General features: G+C 36.2%; 1 protein-coding gene across 5 annotated transcripts in view; it reads right to left on the bottom strand.

Moving 5' to 3' along the window:
- The window catches only part of DICER1 (dicer 1, ribonuclease III), a 59446-nt gene that overhangs the window by 18935 nt on the left and 16540 nt on the right, over positions 1–23971 (bottom strand). For 4 of the 5 annotated variants that reach the window (XM_071557595.1, XM_071557594.1, XM_071557597.1 and 1 more), the window contains 16 exons: positions 20191–20383; positions 19140–19302; positions 18614–18744; positions 17435–17569; positions 16496–16656; positions 15155–15323; positions 12621–13093; positions 8570–8702; positions 7421–7663; positions 7168–7322; positions 5658–5790; positions 5154–5229; positions 3940–4079; positions 1461–1640; positions 441–654; positions 207–360 (listed from right to left, as the gene is read on the bottom strand). In XM_071557595.1, coding sequence (XP_071413696.1) covers positions 207–360; positions 441–654; positions 1461–1640; positions 3940–4079; positions 5154–5229; positions 5658–5790; positions 7168–7322; positions 7421–7663; positions 8570–8702; positions 12621–13093; positions 15155–15323; positions 16496–16656; positions 17435–17569; positions 18614–18744; positions 19140–19302; positions 20191–20334 — 2804 coding nt within the window. In that variant the 5' untranslated portion in view covers positions 20335–20383. The remainder of the gene's footprint in view (positions 1–206; positions 361–440; positions 655–1460; positions 1641–3939; positions 4080–5153; positions 5230–5657; positions 5791–7167; positions 7323–7420; positions 7664–8569; positions 8703–12620; positions 13094–15154; positions 15324–16495; positions 16657–17434; positions 17570–18613; positions 18745–19139; positions 19303–20190; positions 20384–23971) is intronic. The other variant, XM_071557596.1, reaches the window with a different exon arrangement.

The following is a 23971-nucleotide window of genomic DNA, read 5'->3' as shown; positions in this document are numbered from 1 at the left end:
TGAGTCTTTGGAGGCCTAAACACTTAAATTCTACTATGTAACTACTGAGTAAAACTTTGAATTATTTGAAATGCAACCAGATACCTTCAAATTAATAGCATACGGTTCATAAGAAGCAATTCTGTTGCAGATACTAACACTGCCTCACTACCAGTGTTTGTATAAATACAATAGTTACCTACCTAAACTATGTAGAGGGTACTTACCGTGGAATGATAACTGCATCCTGGTAATCTTCTAACTTGAAAATAAAAGGCATTTCCTTTGTATACTGTGTACTGGGAATTCCAGTACGTGCCTCAGATTTCTCAATGTCTTCCATAAACTTAAAGTCAATGTCCAAAGTGCTGGAGTCATCAACTTAAAAAAGAAAAGGCACAACTCAGTTTTCCAGGCTGAACTTTTCTGAGAAGTTGTAAATTACAAAATTTTTTTCTTACCAACATTAAGAGGTAGAACACAATAGGCTGAATCAGCTTCTGTGGGTCTGAACTCTAGTGCAGGTTTCTCAAGACGAAGAATATGTGAAAAAATATACTGGTGGAGTCGTGTTATCAGCTCAAGCATTTGCAGAGACAGCGTAAAACCAGATTTCTTAAGCTCAATAGATATTGTAACCTCTCCAGAGCGAGTATACACAGGAAAATGAGGAATCTAAATAAGAACAAAACCAAAAGAAATCACAAAAGAGAATCCAGAGTAGGATTCCTCTACACAGTACAGGCTGTTTAGTTCAGATGCTGAGGTAATGCTTGCCTGACTCCACAGCAAACTGGATCACATTGGATCAGAATTTTGAACTGTGATGACCTTCAGTTTTAAATAGTTCTCCTTGTGTTTTACAGCTCTTCTCTTTACAAAAGTTAAGTGGAAAAAGAAGTCTTTTCAGTTATGAAGAAGTATGAAAACCAGCACCATTCCTGAAATGTTTTCTTATGTGGACAACAGAAAATACAATTGGAAAGAAGTCTTCCTCAGCTGAGCCTCAACAACAGAAAATGCTTTTCTATTAAAAAATTTCCAAAGCAAGAGGTTCCAATTTCGACTAACATGGCCAACTTTTTCTTCTGCTCTGCAGACTAGGAATGCTGGGGAGTTGCTACCATAGCTTTTGTATAGATATGGTAGCAGGCTGCAGGCCATTTCTGTAGTTGATACGTCAACTCCTATCATACCTCACACCAAAAAGGAGGGACATTTTCAATTTGTCAGTGCAAAATTCTGAAAAATACATTTGTAGAACAAAAGTTTGGCAAAACCAGAACAGATAGTTCCACCCATAAAGAAAAAAAAATGAAGTGGTGACTCAACTGGATGAATACTGTTGCTTATTTTCTTGAGGTTGCTAGATACAAGCAGCACTCGAGTCATTTCCAACTCTTCAGTCTGAGGGTGAGGAGGAAGTGGAAAGTAACAGGTTGTAAGGCATGCAGAATAAGGAAAGGAGATAGATTCCTTACTTGAGGTATAGGTTTGGCTGTCAATATGCCAAAACATCTTGTTGTATCCTCAGGAGGATATAGCTTTCGTCTCCTGAAGTTGAGCTCATCAGGCAGAGGAGTTGTTAACACCATTCCTATTACATACAGGTAACAGGGCTGATCAGGCTTAGGGTAACTATTCCTCAAACACTCAGGAATCTAAAAATCAAAACAATTAAAAACATTAACACAATGAAAATCATTAAAGTTCACCTAAATACTATTATTTGAACGAGAGGGTCACATGTTTATTTGGAATGGCATTGCTAAAAATAAGGAATAAAAAAAAAAATTAATCTGGGCTTAAGCAGTGTTTTCTTTCTTAAGCAAAAGTGTTTGGTCAGCAGCCTGGTGTGGCAGCCATGACATTTGTCCAAACACTTGCATCAAGGGAGCACGATGCCCCCAGATCTCCCTATTAGCCAAGAGGCAGCTTCCATTATATCCCTAACCTTACTCTGGTATCCACCCTGTGTTAGAAATGCAAGTTTATCTGTAGAACATAGGCAGCACTTAAATACACAAATACAACTGAATCTTTGATGCCAATGTCTGTATTTAAGCAGTAATTCTGGAACACGCTATGTCCAAGCTCTTTGGACCTTAACAGTAGAAGGAAAAAAAAAAAGGAAAATGTACACACATAACAGGAAATAAAAAAAAATCTACATCCCAGTAATTCAATTTTCACATAAAGCTTGGCTGAACTTAACAACTTCATTAACACAGATTCTTTCTCCAGCAGAATGGAAAAGCACCAAAAATGTTTTTCATACACTTGTGACAAACACACAAACAAAATTCAATACACTGTCCCTTTGCCCAGACACTACACTAGACGAGTTCTCATAACAACTCTAGCTTGCAGAAGTGAACACACAACAGCCACAAGCACTTTTAACTCTGATGTTCATATATGTCATAGGCATTAAGAAACCATGCTTTATGTTTGGTAGGAGTTCATTACCTTGCAGGTCTCAAAACTGATCCTCCTGTTGATCTAAACTAAACTGCAATACATGCAGTCCTGGATTTTTAAGTTACACTGCAGTAAAACTATGGCCTTGGCTTAATGGAAAATTACTCATAAGTTTAATAACTACATTAAGCCCAAGAGGATCTTGCGGACCTTAAACATTTGCCAAAGCTTCTTTTCCAGATGTGAAAAGTTGGGACAAAAGTAAGGGAAAGTATTCTTAGATTCCCTATTAAAAAAAAATAACTGAGAAAGAATGATGCATCACTAGACAAATCAACTTCTCTGCATGAGATACCATAATCTCTCATTTTATGAGTTGCCCCTAATTCAACAATCACTATAGAGTTAAGAGGACAGAAAAAAGCACCCATAACAAGCCACAAAGAAACATTGTGCAAATATGCAAAGTGTTTGTAGAGTCTTGCAAGAAAAAGGTTTTCTCATCTGTCATTCCTCTGTGATGCCATGGTATCCTTCCCAAAACTTTCCTAGCAACTGGTTATTTGAACTACTAATAAAATTAGGGCACGTGGAGAACGGTAAAATGGAATTACTGAAGGGCTACCACCATAACTGAGGCTGCACAGGAATGTACAACCCAGCACTGCATGTAAGTGTCCATGCTGACATTCCCACATATGACCAAAGACTATCAGTTTCTCTGCAAAACGCAAAGTTTATCAGATTCCGAATGAGTCATCTGTCCTATTCAAAGGACCTTAGACAGAACCTGTCACAACAGCAGGGAAAGAAGGAAGATTCCAGAGGAACTGCAATATACTCTGACAAAGCTTCTTTTCTCCATTTTCCCTTAAAGTACTTGAAATTCTCCCACACATACCATTTAAGAAATCCAATTCTACAAGCTGATGTGGTGGAAAACTGTTGTAACAGAATTGCAGGTAAGTTACTTAAGGTAGAGCTGTAGTAAGTATCTCATGCGATCTTTTCAGTGTATAAAGTATAATATTTAGAACTACTTTAAAAATAAAAAAATATTACAAGTATACTTATTTGATATCTCAGATTTAATCAGAAGTTATGAAATTCTGTGTTCAACCAGCAAACTTCCTGAACTAAGCCAGGCATCCGTACAAATAAATCTATTTCTGCATTAGCCCCATGCATCTCCTTCAATGTTCAATTACTTGTCTAGAAAGCCAGTAATTCTTCCTTTGCTCTAGTGCATTTACCAGAGACTATTTTACTCACAGTTACTTTCATACCAGCCAAATACAGTAAACAAGCCCTACAGAAAGTGTATGTTCTTTGAACTTACAGGCATGCTTCCAAAGCATGTGGGACTATAAGCTCGGGCAACAGGGCAAGTTTCCACAGAATTAAAACTGCAAAATAATTTATAAATGCAAGATGTTGTAAAAAATGCTTATCAGATAAGATTAAGAGTTGGCAATTCTGTCTCCTCCGCACATATAAGGCATTTCATCAGAAATGTGGACAGCAGTGAGTGATACTAACAGCTTTAGGATAGCACTGTCTTCGTTTTGTAGAGCCCGGCCTTCCCGGAACACTGGTTTCTTCTTCATCATGTAAATCAAGTTCCTCCTCATATTTAACCGTTTCTTTACCAACTGGCATCAAATGATCATCCAGTTCACCTGAATATTGCAAAACAGGGCAAAGAAACAGAATTATGAACAATCAGTTATTGGTTCCTTCACATCCTATGCATTAGATGAGATTGCTCATGAAAACATGCCACATAAGTTTTTAAAATACACCAACTTCTGCAGGGCTCCAAAAGTGCAGCTTTGAGGAAAGCGTGATAAAGACTGAATTTTGGGCAAAAATATGTACTTATAGTAAAAACTTGAAATTTTAGTTATAAAATTGAATTCTATACTGAAAATATAAAAGACCAATGAATTCTTTTTGCCTACAAAAAGCAACCTTTGACAGAGATATTCATTTAAAAATCACTTACATGGAATTATGCCAAGAAAGAAGAAAGGGTTATATTTATCTATCATTCTAAAAAGTGAGTTACTACTGTTGAATGTCCACCCTCAACACTGGGTTGAACCATTAAGGTGTTATTCTTGGATACATTTATTGGTATGAATTCAGTGATCAGGTGGTTTAATTTACAGAAAAAACCCCAAGCTCCAGACCTACACATTTTTTTGGCTTAAAGGATGCATAAATACTTCTGTACTTCATCAAAAAACCTGTAATATGGAAATCTCCTTTAAATGTTACACAATGAAGAACACGCTCCATTACACTTAATAGAGACAGGAGAGTTGAAGTAGTCCTGCAATATACTAATTTTTGAACATGACTTATGATACAGTAATAAAAACAAACTTAGGATTATGTGCATCTTAATTTGTCACAACTCATTTCAAAAAACAAGTTATCTTTTGGCTGAAGGATGTAGTTCCTGACCTATAATCAATATAATCTAGTGAACAAGACTCTTTTCCCTCTCTATTAAGTATATCCAATGTCAAAATCTGTGTGTCTTGTATGTTATGTAACAAGATTTCTCTGGAAAATTTAACTTTAGCTGATAAGGTCTAAGCTAAATTGATAAGTACACCATCATACCACGAAACAAGGCAAGCAAATGAAAGCTACAAGAGAAGGCTACAGCAGAAATGTATGCCTAACATCCATATCACATGTAATTTCTCAACTATAGAATATACTTTACCACAGAGGTTTCTCACCAATTTTGTGCAGTTTTTCACAGCAAATAAGAGCCACAACTCTCTCGGCCAGTCTTGCACAACTCATTGGAGGACCCTATAAACATGTAAATACTTCATAAAAACTTTGGCTGATTAGCACATTACTTGCCATACTTGTTTAAGTATTAGGTACGCAAAGTTTTTTAGAAAACTACATTGTTGACAGCTTTGTGAAGACATTCAGGCTTATGTTGTTCTTCTACAGAAACCAAAATTACAAGAACTTGACATACTACTGAACGAAGGTGTGAAACAACATGGCCCTGGAAGAATATCTAAACATTTTTGCCTTTGGCATAAACAGTAACTGATGGAAAAAGAATTACAGCAGTAAAAAAGAGTGATCTAAATACAGTTACAGAGAACAATACAGAAAAAATACTTTCATTAATGATAATGAAACTAATTTTAGAAACAGCACAGAACAATTCTTAGACAAACATATTCACTTATTTCCATGGTTTTCCTTCCCCAAATACCTACAACAATTGAAGCTCGAAGAGGTGAGTTGATTGGCAGGTAGAGAGTAGAGTAAAATGTATGGTCAGGCAGTTCCCGAGTTTTACACTTGGGAGCTAGGTGTGTAAATGGATCACTTGGTAATCTAGCGCAGTACCTAAATTGAAAAAACATTTTACAAGTTATCGAATTTTACAAATCATGCAAACTGAAATTTAAACACATTTCAATGGAATCTTGCCTTACTTTTGTGAACACTACAGAAGATGATTTCAGGCCATACTGAGCACTGCAAAGGTACATTGCTGACAAATATTCAACCGACTTCTGAGCAGAAGACCTCAAAGTCTTTTACTATAATCCTGGTCTTCAGCAAGGTCACTCAAGGGTTGTAATGATACACAAGACTTATTTCATCTCAGGTCCCAGGGTCTGTATTATGTCTCTTGAGTTTACTGTTGTCTTATTCCTTCTGTCTGTCATAGTTCCCCCTCTGAATGGTATCCTTTCCTCCCTTGTGTATTCACTTCCCTCTTCTCCAACTTAGTATCAAATGCAAACATGCTGTTGTTAAATCGTGTTCAATTTCCTAATAGTCCAGGAGTAATGCCACATACAACCAGCTGCCTGATAGGCTTTGAACCCTCTACTGTCTACCATACCATTCACCCTTTATTTACCAGGCAGTCCATCAAAATGGTCTGCATCTCAAGAATTTAGCTACTAAGGTACTTTGTCAACTGCATCAGAAGCTTTACTTAAGTAAATGACGTTCACTGCTTTTCATAGAGTCAACCACTGCATCACAGTGGAGATAAGAAGTCTTGATCCAAAAATGCCCTTGGCAAAACTCAGTTGGTTTCTGCCAGCTCCCTTTTCTTTATGTGCCTAGAAACTGCTGCAAGGAGGACTTGGTCCATTATTCCATAAGTCTACAGGTTAAATTCACCAGTCCATAGCTTCCTGGGTCTTCTTGTCTTTTTTTAAGTATAACAACATCTACATCTTCCTTTCACTAAGAACCTTCTCTAATTGCCTTGGCATTACAAAACTGATACTTGACTAGCATCCTTGGAAGCTGTCCGTGAAGTTTTATTATGTCTAGCTTAATTACTGTGATTTTGTTTTTAAAGACAACAGATTGCTCTTAGAAATGTGAATATTAGAATTGGAAGATTTAACTCAGTTTTAACAGTTATTTTATTTATTTATTTTTAAAACTAGCTTGACGAGGGCAAGAAAACCTAATTTTACTATCCATATTGAAACTGTACATTTTCAGGGAAACTTTAAATTAAACAGGAATGAGTATCACTATATTTATTTTCAGAGCTAGAACCTCTAGTAGGATAAAGACAAGAAAAGTAAATAATGTCTTCAAACTGCTGTGACCAGTTTCATTAGGAGAACAGACCCCGTCAAGATGCCTAAGAGGAAATGCGTAAAATGTGCCAGCCTGTGCTTCTATGCTGCAAGACAGATTAAGGAACTTTTTATTCAAAGACATGAAGCAAAAAGTAAATAGGCCCCTTACCTATTTATGTGTCCAATAGCAGTGTTAATAGTAACTCTTGGACTGTTCTCATCTGGCCTCAATACATAGGGTGGAAATACATCGTCATCATCAACAATGGGTTCAGTTTCAGTTTCATTGGTATCAACAGATTTTGAGCATTTGTTTCTGAGGATCTTAACATTTTAAGAAGAGAACACGATGAGAGATTTTTTCCATTGAAAAATACTGTGCAACATTTAACAAAACCAGGCCCATCCATTTGCCCTCATACCTTCTCAATTGCTTTATATGTCTTAAGATCTTCTTCAAAACTTTTGATTTTGTCTGTATCTGCTAACATAATGTAATTGGAAATTGGTGCTCTAGCTCTTCCTTTTGACTGCACATAGGAACGGTACTCTGTGGGCAAATCAAAACGCACCACCAAGTTGCATTTTGGTATGTCAACACCCTCTTCTACAATACTAGTAGCAATAAGTAGGTTGGTCTCATGTGCTCGAAATTTTCTAAGAACCTGCAAAAGTAATGAAGACAAATTTGAGAAATTAGCCAAGATCTGTTTTCACCATGAGACAACAAAAGGCAAAAAGAACAATGTGAGATGGTCAGATACTCCAAAAATGTGTCTAAATATGCAAATATGAAACAATTACAAAAATATTTTCAGAAACATAGTAAGACTATTTATCAGAACCAGCAGATTTCTAGGAATCAAATATGGTATGTGGAATCCATATGAGTCTAAGAGGCTACTATATCCACCAGCAATGAAGAGAATCCCCACTATTCATTTACAGTCACCGTAAAAAAGTTCAAAAAAAAAAAAAGCTGTTTTCAGGACAGCACCTTTTCCTAAACTTTTCTGAGGTTGAATCCTCTTCAGGAGTAGAGCACATTCGAGAGCTGACACTTCTGTTTATATTATACATCAAGTATACTTAGGAAAAGTGTGGCGACAGGAGGACAACCCAACAAGGGTGAGCATTAACTGATGTACAATCATGGGGGTTGTTTTACACTTATAACATTTAATGATTTACCAAATTCATTTTTAGAAAAGATAAATATTTAAACCAGCTTAAATATTGAAAATGTCAACCTTGATTTTCTTTACAGTTTTACTATATTACCAGTAACATAAATGCAGAAAAATAAGATCTGAGTAGACATAAACATGATTTTATATGAAGCTTTAATTTCTGTTTGTGTAATGTGACATAGCAATGTCTCCTAACATGTTGTTACTTTTTTTATGAACATCTGTATCTCAAGTAAGTATGTACATTTGTTAAACCAAAGCTATTCCCTGAAATTCCAACGACTGCCCTAGATGCTCCCTGTGGGCTTGTGCTTTGTTTTTAAAGACACGCAGACACAAACCAAAAAGTACTGCTAATTTAAATTTTTTTCCTGAAGTTACCTCTTCCTGTTTCCTAAATTCTACTTCCATCTGCTTGTTACGAGGCTGGTTCTTGCCAATGCCATGTCCAGTTATAAAATTGCTACTGATGTAAGCCAGTTCTGGGTCTTGTTTGCCAGCTTCTTTTATCAACCTAAAAATATCACACGTTTTTAGAATTCACACAGCACAGAAAATGAAAGAAAATCTTTAGTTCTAAGACCTATATTAAAAGAGTAAGTGGACGCATGACAATTAAGCCATGCTAACACATACATTGACTGCAGTCTTCTCAAAATGAGGCTAACACAAGACATACTGCATACACATACAGCATCACTGTCCATGCATCGCACACATTTCACACTCTATCATGGTAAAACTAGGTATTTTTAAATCAATCTAAGGCTCCTTGTTGTTAAAGCACATTACTCACAATTGCACTTGTTTACCTCTTTTCTGTTAACTATGCTTGATTTTAGAAGACCTGTAACTGCTCCTTCAACAAAGTATATTTTCTCAATATATTAAATTCTATGTTAAAATATAAGATTGTAATTCTGCTTAATATTAGTATAGTCTGTTCAAGAACAACGCTGGCAAAATGCTGACCTGTTTTTCTAAAGAGCAATGCTCAGTCTACCCCGTAAGAAGTTCACTGCTTGTGAAATTAACCCAAATAGAGGACTTAATCCAGTTCTTTAAAAGGAATACTGAACAGGGATTTGAGAAGCATTCCTGCTCTTGGTTTACTCTTCCTGAGTTTATTCTTTAGTTTACAGAAGCAGGAAAGGCTGGCTTCTGCAGCAGTCTGATTTCACAGACAAAGTAGAAGATTTCTCATTAAATAATGCACTAAATCTAGAATGAGACATTTATGGATTTAAAACTACAGTTATGAAGTGCACTCAAAGTAAGTGTGCTGTGGCAGTTAGTTGATCAGTTTTCAGGATGGACAGAATCTGGGACTTCTCACTTGGAACAGGCTTTTGAGCAGCAGATCCAATTAAGTCAAGCAAAAAAAAAAAAAACAGATCCCTTGCACATCTCACTATAGCCATCCTAGTACTATTTTGCTCAATGGCACATCCATCATGTTCGTTACCAGGTGTTCCTCACAGTCGAAGAACAGCCTGCCACGGTACACCTCCAACAGTAATTCCAACCTTTCCCAAATAAATCTCTAGCAGTTCTGCCTCATATAAAGTAGATGGGTGCTGTGCCAGTTCCCTGCCTACCATCTGCCCAGAGAGCTGCTGCCAAACCAGATGGAAAATGGCAAAGTTTTCCCTGCTCTTTCTACCCTTGGAAAACTACTGAAATCTCGCTCTCTTTCCTGGTTGGTATTTTTAACAAAATTTGTGGGAACATAAAACCCTTTGAAGACTTCCTTCCTTTGCAATCTGTTAAAATTGGTATGGACAGGGAGTGCAGGCAAGAGGATGGAAAAGTGGCAAATAGCTTGCCATCCTTCTGGAAATAGACTAGAAGGATCCTCCTGTGCTAAAATGCAAATATGATTTGTTAGTTCAAGGCTAAATGGAGTTATATTTCCGTATGCAGTCTAGGCTCTTGAGACAGACATACTAAGAAAATATGGGATAAAAACTGGCCAGAAATACGATTTTTTAATATTTCTTTTTTTTCACATGGCATTTCTGGCAGGTTGTAGAAATTGAATACCTACTAAGCATCTCAAACATTCTTTATTTCACTTGTTATAGAAATGGACAATCAAAAACATCTGAATAAACATTCCACTGTTCAAATCTTTAGCAAGTTCCTGAGACACATTTGAAGACTTCAACTTTGTGATTAATTAAGTATTTGTGGTAGCTAACAGGTGTCGTTCTTCAAATAGATACAAGAATTTCTGTTTTCTAACCCCTCCCTGAGAGAGTTGAAAGGCACTGAAATGCAAACGGCAGGAAAATGAGCTGTATAAAATGTCTTCTCTTCTGAAAAGGAGCTTATAGGCACTAGAACTCAACTGTATACACCTAATTAAACAGTAAGTGAAGCAATCCATCAGTTGAGTGTAATAAGAATCAAAGACCCAGAAAGTACAACACATGCCATGACCCTTGCCCTTCCTCAGTGATCATGGATTTCATAAAATGGTATTCATGCCGCCCTGATGCCCAATCCTGTCAGATCTCGGAAGCTCAGCAGGGTCAGGCCCAGTCTGTACTTGGATGGGAGACCTCCTGGGAATACCGGGGGCTGTAGGTTCTAGTCCTGAGCACTTCACTGTCACTGTCCAAGCTCACTCGGCCGTGACAGATGAACCTGAGGACTTAAACGGTGGGGCCAGTTCTGCGCATGCTGTGCCTCACCTAAAAAAATCCCCTGTGCAGGCTCAAAGGGCACACCCATGTGGGCAGCGCCCTTCCCAAATCTTTGTCCACGAAGCCTTGCTATGATTCTAATCTCTAAATACTACCATGACAAATATATTTTAAGAAAAATTCTATTTCTGTTTTAAGTTAGTTCCACTAAACAATCCATATTGGAGTACTATAAGTTCAAATATTTGTGATATACTAATTTAAACACTCATGACTTTCTCCTCCAGGAGGCAATCTTTCCTGTATATATACAGCCTAAGTACAGCTATCATCAACAGAGGCCCTTGAGCTAAATCCACTCAAGTGAACCCACAGAGAGGTGCTCCACCTAAGCCTTCCATTCTTAATTCCAACAGCTCAGGTCTGAATGGCCAACCAGGTATTCTGAGATCATGTGTTACATGAGATAAAGGAGCATTTTGAAAGGCTGGTAGCTAGCTTTCAGAAGGGGGACAGAAAGTGACACATAGTTTTATATTTTGCAGCCCAGAGACTCCACACAAGGTGCCTAAGCTTACAGATGACAGAATTTGATTACCTATTTCATCTAGACACCATATTCTGTCAGGTTCAACAGCAGTTAGAATATTGTAGAGTGTATAAACCACAGTCTACAAGAATGTACAGTGGAAATCGAGTATGATTTAAATCACATTAGTAACAACAGAGAAAAAAGTTTTCACAATTTTGTTCATTCCCTCTAGGGCAATGAAATACTAATTTCAGCTCAGCAAAAATGTTGTCAGATTCTGTTAATGTTATTTCTTCTGAAGTTATAAACAAAATATGTTCATTTCATTGAACAGCTTACTTTGCCTGATATTGCAGATTTATGTGAATATATTTGAAAATGTAAAAAAGGTAAAAAAAGATGAAGTTGACAAAATGCACACAAGCAAGTCTTGAGAACAAAGAATATGTTATTCACTCAAACTATTGACTCAGACAAAGATGTATCAATAAAAGAGTCAGATTCAGAGATATCCAGAATGCAATGAACACCTTGCACAGGACATTTGTTATATCATCGGAGAAATCTACTGAAAAACTAGGTCAGGATATATGAATAAATCACATCATTCACAGTTTGTGACAAATTAACTAACATGGATCACATTCAGTAACACGAACTGATAAGGAACTAGAGTATCGCAAACTGGCAAATACTCCCAGGTTCATATTTTTCTTGGAGGAGACTAAGAAAGCACTTAAGAGTTTGACTGAATAGGCATTTTATAAACACCAACTGTGCAAGTAGTACTGGTAAATCTTAAGAGATATTTGTGCAGGGTAAATTTGATTCTCCATAGACTTGGATCATATAACAATTTGATTTAGTAGGGTAATGGTAAGCTTTCCAGAAGTATTGCACTCAGTAAGCTAGAGAAGTTTCCAACATCCATTGCAAATATAAATTTAAAGACTGATTAAGAGAAAACAGTATATGCCTATTTTACAAGTTAGTACAGTATTTCACATTTGGCCTTCTAAAGGAATCAAATTACAAACAGGTCTGAAACAAGGCCTTGAGTCAAACTTTCTAAGACATACTCTTCCCATCTACTCCATATGCTTTACATAGATCCAGTACAATCTCCTAAACCAACTTTATAAACAGAGTTCTGAAAATGCAAGAAAATCCTCTAAACATTCATGATATTACCCTGGCAGCTGAGTCTGCCCTTTTTCTTCAGAATAATTTTTTTAAAAATAAAAAGCTTTACCTATTTAGAACAACTGCTGTGTATCTTCTTTCCACAAAAATAATTCCACATAAAATATTAGTAAAGGGAGATGGAAAATTAGTCTCTGGCTTCTCTTTCTCCTCAATTTCTTCATCCTCATCATCATCTTCAGAATCACTCCAAGACACGTAATTATCCTGATTCCTATTGTTATACCATTCAACACTTTCAAACTGCTGCCGTTCATATGGTTTGTATTTGCGCAAGATTTCAAGCAGCTTTATTACTTTTGGGGTCACAAATTTCAGGTCAAGTGAGGCAGGCGAGAAGTGCTCTTCACAGAGTGCATGTATTTTCCTTAGGAAAGTGTCTGTAAACAATAAAAATTTCCTGTGCAGCTCCTCTTGTTCATGTTTGATATACTTCTGCAGCTCTCTCACCATCATCCCAGCTACCTTATCTGCACACCAGGGTCCCAGAACAACCAACACAGCTCGACAGTCTGACAATATCTACAACAAATGAATTCAAATATCAGTTCAAAGAGAACATTCATGAACTATTCATTTAAGACTAGGGGCTTTTTTGTCTTACAGCACTATCTTTGTAAGGATCATGACAATTATTCTATTATAAAAATATGCAGAGTCTGCTTTTGTTATTTAGATGACCTTGGGATCTTTGGTGTTTCCAAGGAAGCAAGTTCCCTCCTTCCTCCAAAATTACTGCCAGTCAGCTTCAAACTCTGAATCTCAAAAAAACCCCAAGCTTAGTCAACATCTTGCAATTTTGTGGAATTGTAAATTAATATTTACCTTAAGATAATTATACTAAAAAGGAGAATATTTCTTGAGGCACCTAGATAAACAAAGCAGAAATACTTATCCTTTATATGTAGTATGGAACTAACAAAAAAACCCACTTTACTGGGCATTTTTACTTTATTTATTATTGATAGCTAGCTGGGTTTCAAAAGTATATAACCAGAAAGTTGTGCAGTGGCCTTAGGATAGCCTTAGCAAGGCGAGCCTTTCAAAAGAAAAACAATACACAGCGGTTTGTGTGTGAGCGGAACAAGAAAAAGAGAGAACCATACCCTACTCAGAGAAAACAGCACAGACACTTGAATACCATCATCATCTTATCTGATGGCAAGTGGTTTCCTCCTGAAGAGTCAAGTCATCAAAGAATAAACTACAAATTCAGTAATGGGGTACACTGACAATGCTATTAGAAAGATTCATTTGGACGTCCTGTATTAGAACAGAACTACAACTGGACTATAACAGTCAGCATGAGAGATTTCAGTTGTTGCTTTAATTTCTCTTCCTTCTTCCCTTCTGTGAGGAAGCAAAGAACATGCGATCATCTTTACGCTACCCTCTGCGAAGAGTCTTAACTGTAGGACTTAAAGGTAGAATTATCTTAACTATAATTGTAACTGCATACAGAGGCTTGATTTGATACTCTTCAGTGCCAAGACAAAAAGCACCTCAGGCTGCAACTTAGTTCTTTTTTCTTCTTGCAGAGCTACTGGATCAGAAAACAAGCACAGAGGTTTACAAGCTTTAGAAATACAGCAGTTAATCCAGTCTCCTGGACTCTGCAAATCATGGAGATTGCCTCCAGCCAGCATTCCTAATATATTTTAGCCTAGTGCATTTTAAGTCTAGCACAAAAGTAATCAGGACTTCCACTTCCCATGCAGCTGTGATAGGCTGCCTTCCATACCATCTTTCCCTCTGGCCCAAACAGTATTTTAGGATCAGCATTAGAGTCCTTGGTTTCTAAGATTGTTAAAGGAAACTGTAGTACTTGGGCTGAAGAAAGAAATACATTCTCCAACTTTCTCCTGGACTATTATAGCAATGTGACTCACATGTGACTTCTTGCTCAAAGGTTTACATACCTACACAGTTGTAACTTGGGAGGCAATGCCAAACCACAAAGTCCGAGGCAGGGGAAAAAACATGCCTGGACCTTATGTGTGACAAGTACCTGCTCAATACACAACATCCTCTGTATTATACTCTGCTATGTGGCATGACAACACAGGGGCAAACATGTAGAAAGTTAGGGACAAGCTTGAGATTCAAATTCTGTTCCAGAGGTGTGGCACTAGTCCAGTGCCGTTCTAAGATACACTGCAGACACTGTACATCTACGGCTGGAACTTTTGCCTGAATTCTTCCTATCAACTTTTAATACAAGTGGGTACAGTCCAAATACTTCCTGAAGCGTTATTTCCTCTTCAATACTGAATTATTCAAAGGTTAAAGGAGATTGTGAAGATGTCAAATTCTTGGCTTCAGCAATAAGGACCCACAATATCAGGATGCAGAATCATTTTAGTGCTTTAAGCAAATCTGAATCTCAGTACAGATGAAGTTCTAATCAATGGCTGACATTCAAGTCACACTATGAAAAGACCTGCATTCTTAATTAATCCAAAAATCAGAAGTTTTTTTTCTCAGATAGTCTAGGATGACTGGCTTAGGAGGTTTCAGTAATGTAACAGACATGGCAAAGAAAAACAGCTGTAAGATGTTTCTGACATAGCTCGATATCCTTACCTGCTTAGAAATTAAGGTAGAATCTCTTTCTTTTGAATGTACAGATATGTTGCAGTCATTTAGAAAAGCAAGTGCTTCATCCAATTCCTTTAATAATCTTCCATACAACCCGCTTTTGTCAGTATATGGTCCACAGTCTACAACAATCTCACATGGCTGAGAAGTATATCTTAATGAGGGCAAAGAACCAGTTAAACACAGTTTCTGAAAGTCAGTTTTTTCAGCCTGTTCAGTTTCTACAGCAGATACAACAGCAACATGACAGGTATTCAAGAGCATTTCTTTCCCCACCATTAACTAATAATGATTAGTGGCTACTATACAGTATAGACAAACCTCCACCACCCCAAATATTGAACTACTTCATTCTAAGTTACTGTTCTTCCTAACACACTCCTACAAAGGAGGTTAATATTGCTTTACTCATTTCAAATATTGTAAAATTTAAAGCAAAGTAAAATGAATTTTCTTGACCACCACCTTCATTTGTTTTTCCAACATGTACTCTTCTGGTAGGCAAAACAAAACCAATCCACATAATGTAAATCTATGTCTATATATCTGTGTACACAAGTAAATTAATTAGTACGCAGAATGGCAGTGATAATCACCTTAAAAGCTTTGTCTGAAACTCAACAATACCACATAGCTGTTGCAAGAAAACATGATACATGGAAAGCCCTTCACTCTCATTTTCCCCGGCAATAAGTCATCACATTATCACCACCTTCAGTTTAAACAACATTCACAGGATTCCAGACTCTGTAACTCACTTGCTTTGCTGTTTAAATATTTACTACTTCCTCTCATCTCCATCTGTCTTTTATCAGCCTTTAAAAGCCAGGCTACTTATTTGGAGGGGGGGGAAATTAAGAAAAAAAATAGAAAAAAGGGGGGTAAAGGCAACTGTTCTGGCATTAAGAGAATGTTGTAACATTTTTCTAAATAGCAACATTATGGCATATACTGGACTTGAACCAGTTATACTCCAAACATAAGTGTGTAAATGTCTAATACAATGTGATTTTTTTAAGGCTGGTGATGTGTTGGTTTTTTGTTTGGTTGCTTTCGGTTGAATTTTTTTTGTTTGAAGTTCTTTTCAGTTGTTCTGTTGCCATTTTTATGTTGGTTTTTTTAACACCTGCAGAAAATCCCTGAATATCGAGGCCAATCAGACTTTGTACTCAAAAAGCCACTTAACATTCCATCTCCCCCCTAAAGAGAAGTAGCAGCATCACATACACCCAAAGTTTTCTAAAACTTAGAAGGGGAAATATTGATGCTGGTTTATTCCTCTATCCAAAATGAAAACAGTTTAACAGCTGTAATTATAAACCACACCTGTCTAAGACCACCAAATCAGTTGCAGTTTCAGCATTGCTCTTTAAAATTTTCTCCAGCTTCTGGATCTTCTCCTCTAACTCAGCAGGATCACACTTCCCATTTAAAATGGAAGCTGTTAATCCCAAAATTCGTGGACATGATGGATAATCTTCACAGATCTGTGAAGTAAAATCAAATTAAATTCCTTAGGACAGTTATCCTGCAAATCTACCCTAAGCTAGCAAACTGCAAACTTAAGATGTTTAGGCTGGAAAATTTTATTTCAACAGCAGGTGTTGCAAAAGGAATCAAACAGTGAATTAACATTTTGTTCTCTACTGACAGGAAGTTAAACTAAAAATTGAGTAACATTTAACAGCCATTATATTTAAAGGTAAATATTTACAACATAGAAAAATATAAACAGTTAGCATTACACAGAATATTCCTGTGACACTTACAATACATAACATAGTACTTCCACACCATATAAAAAGGCACATGCACTTGGAGAGATTTGGAAATACATTTATTATGCCTCGTACTTATAAGCCAAATACCCCACGGAGCCAAGAATATTCTGGAAAGAGTCCTAGAAACATCTTTAGAAATTAGTATTTTTAAAAATAATAAAAACTGATTAGTATATTCAAACTCAAATATTATGAATGAATTAAAAATTCCCCTCATTCCAGAAATTTAGTGTCGCTCTTAATGCCAAATTTTTCTTTAATGCCCACTATAAAATACAATAAATACATTATTTTTCTATCTTATATCACTGAAGTCTTAACTCACTGAAGTGATTTTGCAGTACCAAAACATGCTAACATATGGTTCCACTAATACTTCTGCCTTGGTAGCAAAAGTTGCATTAAATGGTTCCCAGTTCTCCAGTCCTCCCCCCGACTTGTCCTCTTCAACCAAGTATTAAAACAGTCAAGCAAGGAAGCTCACCTTCATAATTTCACGGTATGGATGATCCTGGATTGCAAGATGGCACTCATCAAACACCAGAAGATTAATATTTGACAGGGATAAATACTCATTTCTCAGAACAGTCAAAGCAACATGACATGTCATAACCAGAACCTAGATTGAAAGGAAAAAAAGCAAGTGTCAGTACAAGAAAAGTATAGGCTGTTTTAGGCCAAGGTGAAGGAGGAAAGCCTCCTGCAGTTTTTGTTAGACACCATTGGCAAGCATCAACCTCTAATCATCTACCTATACCAGGTAAGGACAAAAGAGAATAAAACATTCCCTACAGGAGAAAGTAATCTGTCTGAAGGGGGCTTATATATAAAAATATATATATTTAGTCACATACAACAAACAGTAACAACATCAGCCAGACTACATAGAACAAGTATCATTAAATCCATAATAAGTTAGCATCCCATCTCCATGCCTCTGGCAAGAAAGATAGTCTTCATAAGCCTCCAACAATTTGCAACTGTAACAAAAGTAGGATGTTATCACAATTCTTTTTAAAGAAAATCTTATTTCTTGTAAACTGACAAAAACTGAGTTTCTTCATAAAATCATCTACATTAACTCTCAACTCCCCTTAGTAACACCTTCTCCTGTCAGAGTTCCTGAGACACATTTCATACACCACTAACTACCAGAGAAAACCCCAGAAATCAGAAATATTTGCAATACTGCACAATACATAGGAAAGGGCCCAAGAACCACCAAGGAAATTGTTACATTAAAGACACTGATTTTCAATTAAAAAGAGGAATACAGAGAAAGAGTGTACTCAAAAAAGCAGTAATAAAATGCCAATGTTCTCCATCCCCAGAGAACATTCAATTTTATTGTATTTTTAACCTAATATTTAATAAGATTTTAATGTCATTTAAAGTATAGTATGTACACTCAAAATGCCCTCTGCAACCATCATCATTATCATGAACGACAAGTCAGGGAGACTGAAAACAAAGGACTAAAAGGACAATTTTCTACATGTGACCTCAGAATGCCTACAGGTGTTTTCCTCAGAATTAACACACAAATAATAGCAAAATGCTGCATTTCTTTTTAAAAAAGTGAATATATATAATTGGAAGAAATTACTCCTGATCCAGCCCAAACCACTTACATTTCGTTTAAAGTTTATACTTAATACATTACCTGATGCTTAGAGAATTCCTGACTCCACTTCTCTTTTGTCCATGATTCAGTTATGTCTAAACGTGAATACTCTCCCACTTTAAGGTCTGAATGTGTCCTGACAGCTGACACTTGTTGAGCAACTTGATTTGCTTAAGGAAAAAAAATAAATCTCATTCACATAAAGGTCTTTTCATCCATTAATTTTCAAGATGTGTGTCATATTATCCAGCACCATGTTTTATAGCAGGAACTTTAACTTAGACTGATGTTAAACCAGGCATACACTGCAACTGTCTCCAGGCAAAACTGCACCAAGGAAACAGACTGGTAACTAACCTGCACTTCAGATTCAATGTCTGAACTTTAAATTAGAAAACAGAACATGTGGTAAGTTTATATTAAAGAGATTATAAAAGATGAAAGGTATCACATCCTTGCTGTTGAAGACTTTATGCAAAAGTTTCTCCCAACTTCGCTATTACCCAACTTCTGTTCCAGAATATTCCATAGAAATAGCAGTGTGTTTAGGAACTTTTCCTCTTACCAGAGTTGACCAAGAACACAGTTCTCTTTCCATTTTTGTTGAAATCTCCCCTGATCTGATAGGACAGCTCTTTAGTGAGTAGTACTGCAATAAAAGTCTTCCCTGAGCCAGTGTTTAAGCAGACTATTGTATTATGATCCAAAGCTGCTTCAAGCAGTTCAACCTAGGTTTAAAAAACAGTAATATCCTTACTTGCAGCAATGCAGTGAAAAAGCTGACAGAAATAAAACAAGTGATAAATATATAAACAGGTCAGTATTATCTCTTAAGATCTTTGCAGTGCCGTACAATTAACATTGCTCTTTCATAAAAATATACTGTTACAATCTTTCAAAAATATTAACAGACCATAAATAGGCCAGCTTCTAAATCTAAAACCCTTCAGTACCACAATTTGCTCTGAAGGAGCTTACTAACTCTATCTTTTTAATAGATGATTCTGCTTCTAGATACATTGTGTGAAGAAGCTACAGCTTTTAAATCTAGTTGCATACAACAATACAGCCAAAGAAACAAGTACACCAGCTCAAGGTCATCCAAGCTCCCCACTAATACTAACAAAATTCTGGCTTTTGGGCACCACTGCAGTGAAATTCTAGAACTCAGTTTATCATAACAAAGCGAAAACCAGAGCACTTGGATGGGGTTTCTCACTTTACAGAGCTCCTTTGACCAGTCTGTGAACCAAAACTCAAAATTTACTATGTAGAAGACAGAAGGTGATGGGGGAAGGAGACGTGATGTATGAATACAATTGAGAGGCACTGTTTACTCTATCTGTCCCTAACAGCATTCTGCAGAGAGCAGCAGAATACTCAGCTTAAAAGCTGTTCTGCTCTTTAGAGCAAACTGAGGAGAATGGGAATGGGACACACAAGAAACATACAAAAACTCAAACTGAAGAATTAACTCCCTCTAGGTGGAGCTGAGACATGCTTAGACAGTGTGCAACACTGCACATTCTCCACCTGCTCTGGTTTGTCTTCCATTAAATTAATGGATTTAATTGTACATTTTTCTAACATTACTTTATTAATACTATCACTAGTACCTGATATTTTCTTGGCGTGTAAATGTTATCATGAATTGCTTCTTGTTGCCATGGTAGTCCAAAAAATGGACCCATTGGGGAGGAAGCAGGGGTCATGAGCTGTAGTCCCGCCATGCTGAGGGATTGCAAAGCAGGGCTTTTCATTCATTCATCCAGTGTTTCTTTCATTGCATTTTTATTCCAGCACAGCCTACTATGAGAAGAAAAAGAAACCATTTGATACAGTTGCACTCTCAAGAAAGAAGAGAAAATTTATTTTAAGAAAAGGATATTACTTGATTTTACTTACAGAAGTGCTTCTTCTCATATTCTCAAATTTTTATTTTCAGGAGAATACAAAATTCTCTATTACATACAATACAAAATTCTATTTTCAACATTAATTTTAAATTTACAGGTACTTTCCACTTGATGGTGTGTGCTTAACAAAGTACCATAGAAATTCAAAAGTTGCTGTACTTTACAGGGCAAAGCTCATTCTAAGCCTTTGGATTTACACACATGTATCTCAATATAAAGTTCCATTTATGTTCTGACAATCATTTAAAGTGTCTTTAAGAACAAATTTTAAAAAGTAAAGCTGTTTAAGCTTTACTTCAGGGAAGAAAAACTCTGGTTTTCTACAGCATAGACATAAATAAGTATCAGATTTTCCATTTTCTTTCCAACCAAAAAGTCCCTATGACCAGTTAAAGCTTTACATACATGCAAGTAAGAATTTTATTCTAATTGGCAGGAAAATAACTGAACTACACAGGAACTTCAGAATTTTCAAATCGACATATACTGATAAGGTTATATTTTTAAGGAACTGGTAGAAGCATTATAAATAATTGCTGATGACTCTGACAACGACTAATGAAGAACTGGATCCGTATCAGGTTAACCACTAATTTCCAGAAAAATACTCTAACTGATAAACAAACAAACCGTTCAGAACTTCACGGCAGTTACACACTGCAGAACACTTTTATACTAAAGTTATGAAGTCATCATCACCGGGGGAGGGGGGTTTAAAAACACTTGCTACTTGTCAGGAATTATAAGGGTAAAAAACAAACACACACACACAAAAAAGTCCTAAAGAAGTGCAAATGAAGAAGTATATCCACATTTGTAACTTGAGAAGCACACAAAACCAAAACAGTGTGCCACTGTAACCATTGCAGAGCTGAGCTAACCTGAGGCTGCACACCCTTGAAATATCATACAGTGGGAGGGAATTTAAGCAAACTCAGGTAAAGAGAAAAAGTTATCCTCCCTAAAGTATCAATGTTACTTTCTGCTGTAATAAAGTTTCCTAGTCCTGGCCTTCATTTTTATGATTTGTATTGGAAGTATATAAGATCTGACAAGATCAATGTCAACATTATTATTGGAGTAAGCCAGAATAATGCAATAATTGTATCATTCTAAGCTTCTACTTCAATAGCAAAGAAAAAATATCAAGTTCTTCAATAAAAGAAAAGCACTACAGGACCATCTAGAAATAAGAAGGGAAAAATCATCTACTTGAAGAACAGATTTTAAATTGAAAACATTTGAGATGTTAAGTACATGTGTTCAGAATCTGTGAACAGAAATCTGCTGAATGTGAGCTAAATGAAACTAGATAACAATAATAAACCCCCAAACTAGTCCTGCTCAGCTAGTACTGAGAAATAACCATACTTGCTAAGATGTTCCACCTTTGTCCACTACATTATTTTGAAAATTTAAGTAGCATAAGAAGCTGTAAGAACTTACTGAAGCTGAATTTGGAGGGAGAAACACCTGAAACAAACCCTGCTCCCTGTGGCTTGAGATACTTACAGAAGCTTTAGGCAGTTACAGAAGTTGAGAAAGTAAAACAGATAACCTTGGGCACTGGGTTGCCTAAAATAATAGTGAAAGGTGCAGTTTAATGGCCATCAATCTTGACAGTTTTAACTCACAACCTGATGTCCTCACTTCAATGCACACTTATGTGAACACAGTAATCTGAAGATCTAAAACTAACTCCTTTATTTCAGAGAGTATGTAAGGTTGTGCATGGAGAGTCAGCAACATGTAATAGCACTTTTCTTCCAGCGTTAAGTAATTCTGGAACTGAATGCTTAGGTTTTTCAGCCACATTACTATATCCAAGTTGAAGCCAACTCTTAGTGTACAAAAAAATTCAAGGTTTGCTGCACTAAGGAATACAAACCAAACCAGCCAGGGCACTCACCTGGAATAAGACATCCTGGATCTAGTCCTGCTCAGAAGACAGTTTAACACATTTATGGAATGACATTGAAGTAGACAGGGAAGAGACTAGAGTTGCAAAGATGCATCTTTCAAGTTTTTATCACCATTTGTGTGCACAGTTTGTGTTATATTCATACCAAGTTAACGCAAAACTATAATCATCTTACTGCTATATGCAATGTATTTAATTTGCTTTCTACACTGATTTGTAATTTTGTGCCCAATATAATCGTCATGTTATAAAAATTATTTCTAATGCTTTAAGGTTTTCATCTTTTCCAGGAACGTCTAATTTATTCTCTAAAAGCGCTCCCAGCATCAGCCAAAAAAGCCTCAAGAAGTAAAAATAATTCACTTATTCTAAAGGAAATAAACCACCATTCTAAAAAAATTGATAGAATCTTGCTGCTTGAATATTCTCTTACATGAACACCTAGAAAGTATGAAAGCAGTTTCTTTACAGTAATTTCTATGTTCAAGTGCTACAAGAAACATTAACTAGCTCAATTTTCTAACAGAAAAGTATTACTTGGGAAAGGGAGAACCAAATAGAAAGAAAAATACAAAATATTACAAATATATAATACAAAGTGGAAAATAAATTTAAAGGTAATTTACAATATATAAAATGCCACTAAGGATGTTCCACACCAATTTACACTTTAAGAATTCAGTGGCAAGAATTCTTTTTATCCAGGTCAAGGTGAACACACAAGATTTCTGTGTTGTCTGGTTTCTAAGCTTCCTTTTAAAAGTATACTCTTTAAAAGGATTTGACTTTTCCTGTGATAGTACAAAAACATTATAAAAGTGTATTTTTGAACATTACTCCTGTAACTTCCATTCTCTTATAAGAACTTAAAAATCCCAAACCAAACACCCCCTGGTTTTATTTGGGGAAAAAAAAGCCCAAAGCTCAAACAACTGTCAAACAGTATTATTCAATAAGATGAATCAGAAACCTGTTATACTATTCTGTCTTTAACACAGAAAAAAACTGTATGAGACACTCCTTATCTCATACCCTTCAAAGATCTTTATCACATGCATCATCTAATAGCAACTTTATATTTCATCTTAGAATATACTTGAATGAAAAAAATTTATTTCAGATGTGTTCTCTTTCAAGGACAAACAATACAGATGCTTACAAAGTTCAAAATAAGTGTTCCTATAAGGACCATCTTCCCTGGTTTCCCCAGCACAATCATCAATATTCATTGTGAATGTCCACTTTGAACTGAGAATTTTATTTGCTCTATTTGTGCTCCTAACAGCATAAGCAGAGCACTGCCCTCTAATATGTACACACCAGAAATGCCTGTTATGCAGACTCCTCTTAACACAGAGTACAAAAGATTAAACATGAAGCACATGGTACCTAAGATACAAAGCAAGGTGAGGAATAGCTAGAACAGGAACAGGAAACTAGTAACATTTCTGTCTATCCCTTGTAATCAAACCACACATCCATTTTTCTGCTGTGTAGCTTTCATCTGAAAGCCTCTTTTCCTACTGTTGCCAAATTCATAATTCTAACTAAGCATACTAT

Source organism: Pithys albifrons, chromosome 6 (assembly GCF_047495875.1).
Source record: "Pithys albifrons albifrons isolate INPA30051 chromosome 6, PitAlb_v1, whole genome shotgun sequence".
Lineage (NCBI taxonomy): Eukaryota > Metazoa > Chordata > Aves > Passeriformes > Thamnophilidae > Pithys > Pithys albifrons.
This window is presented reverse-complemented; position numbering and strand designations above follow the sequence as displayed.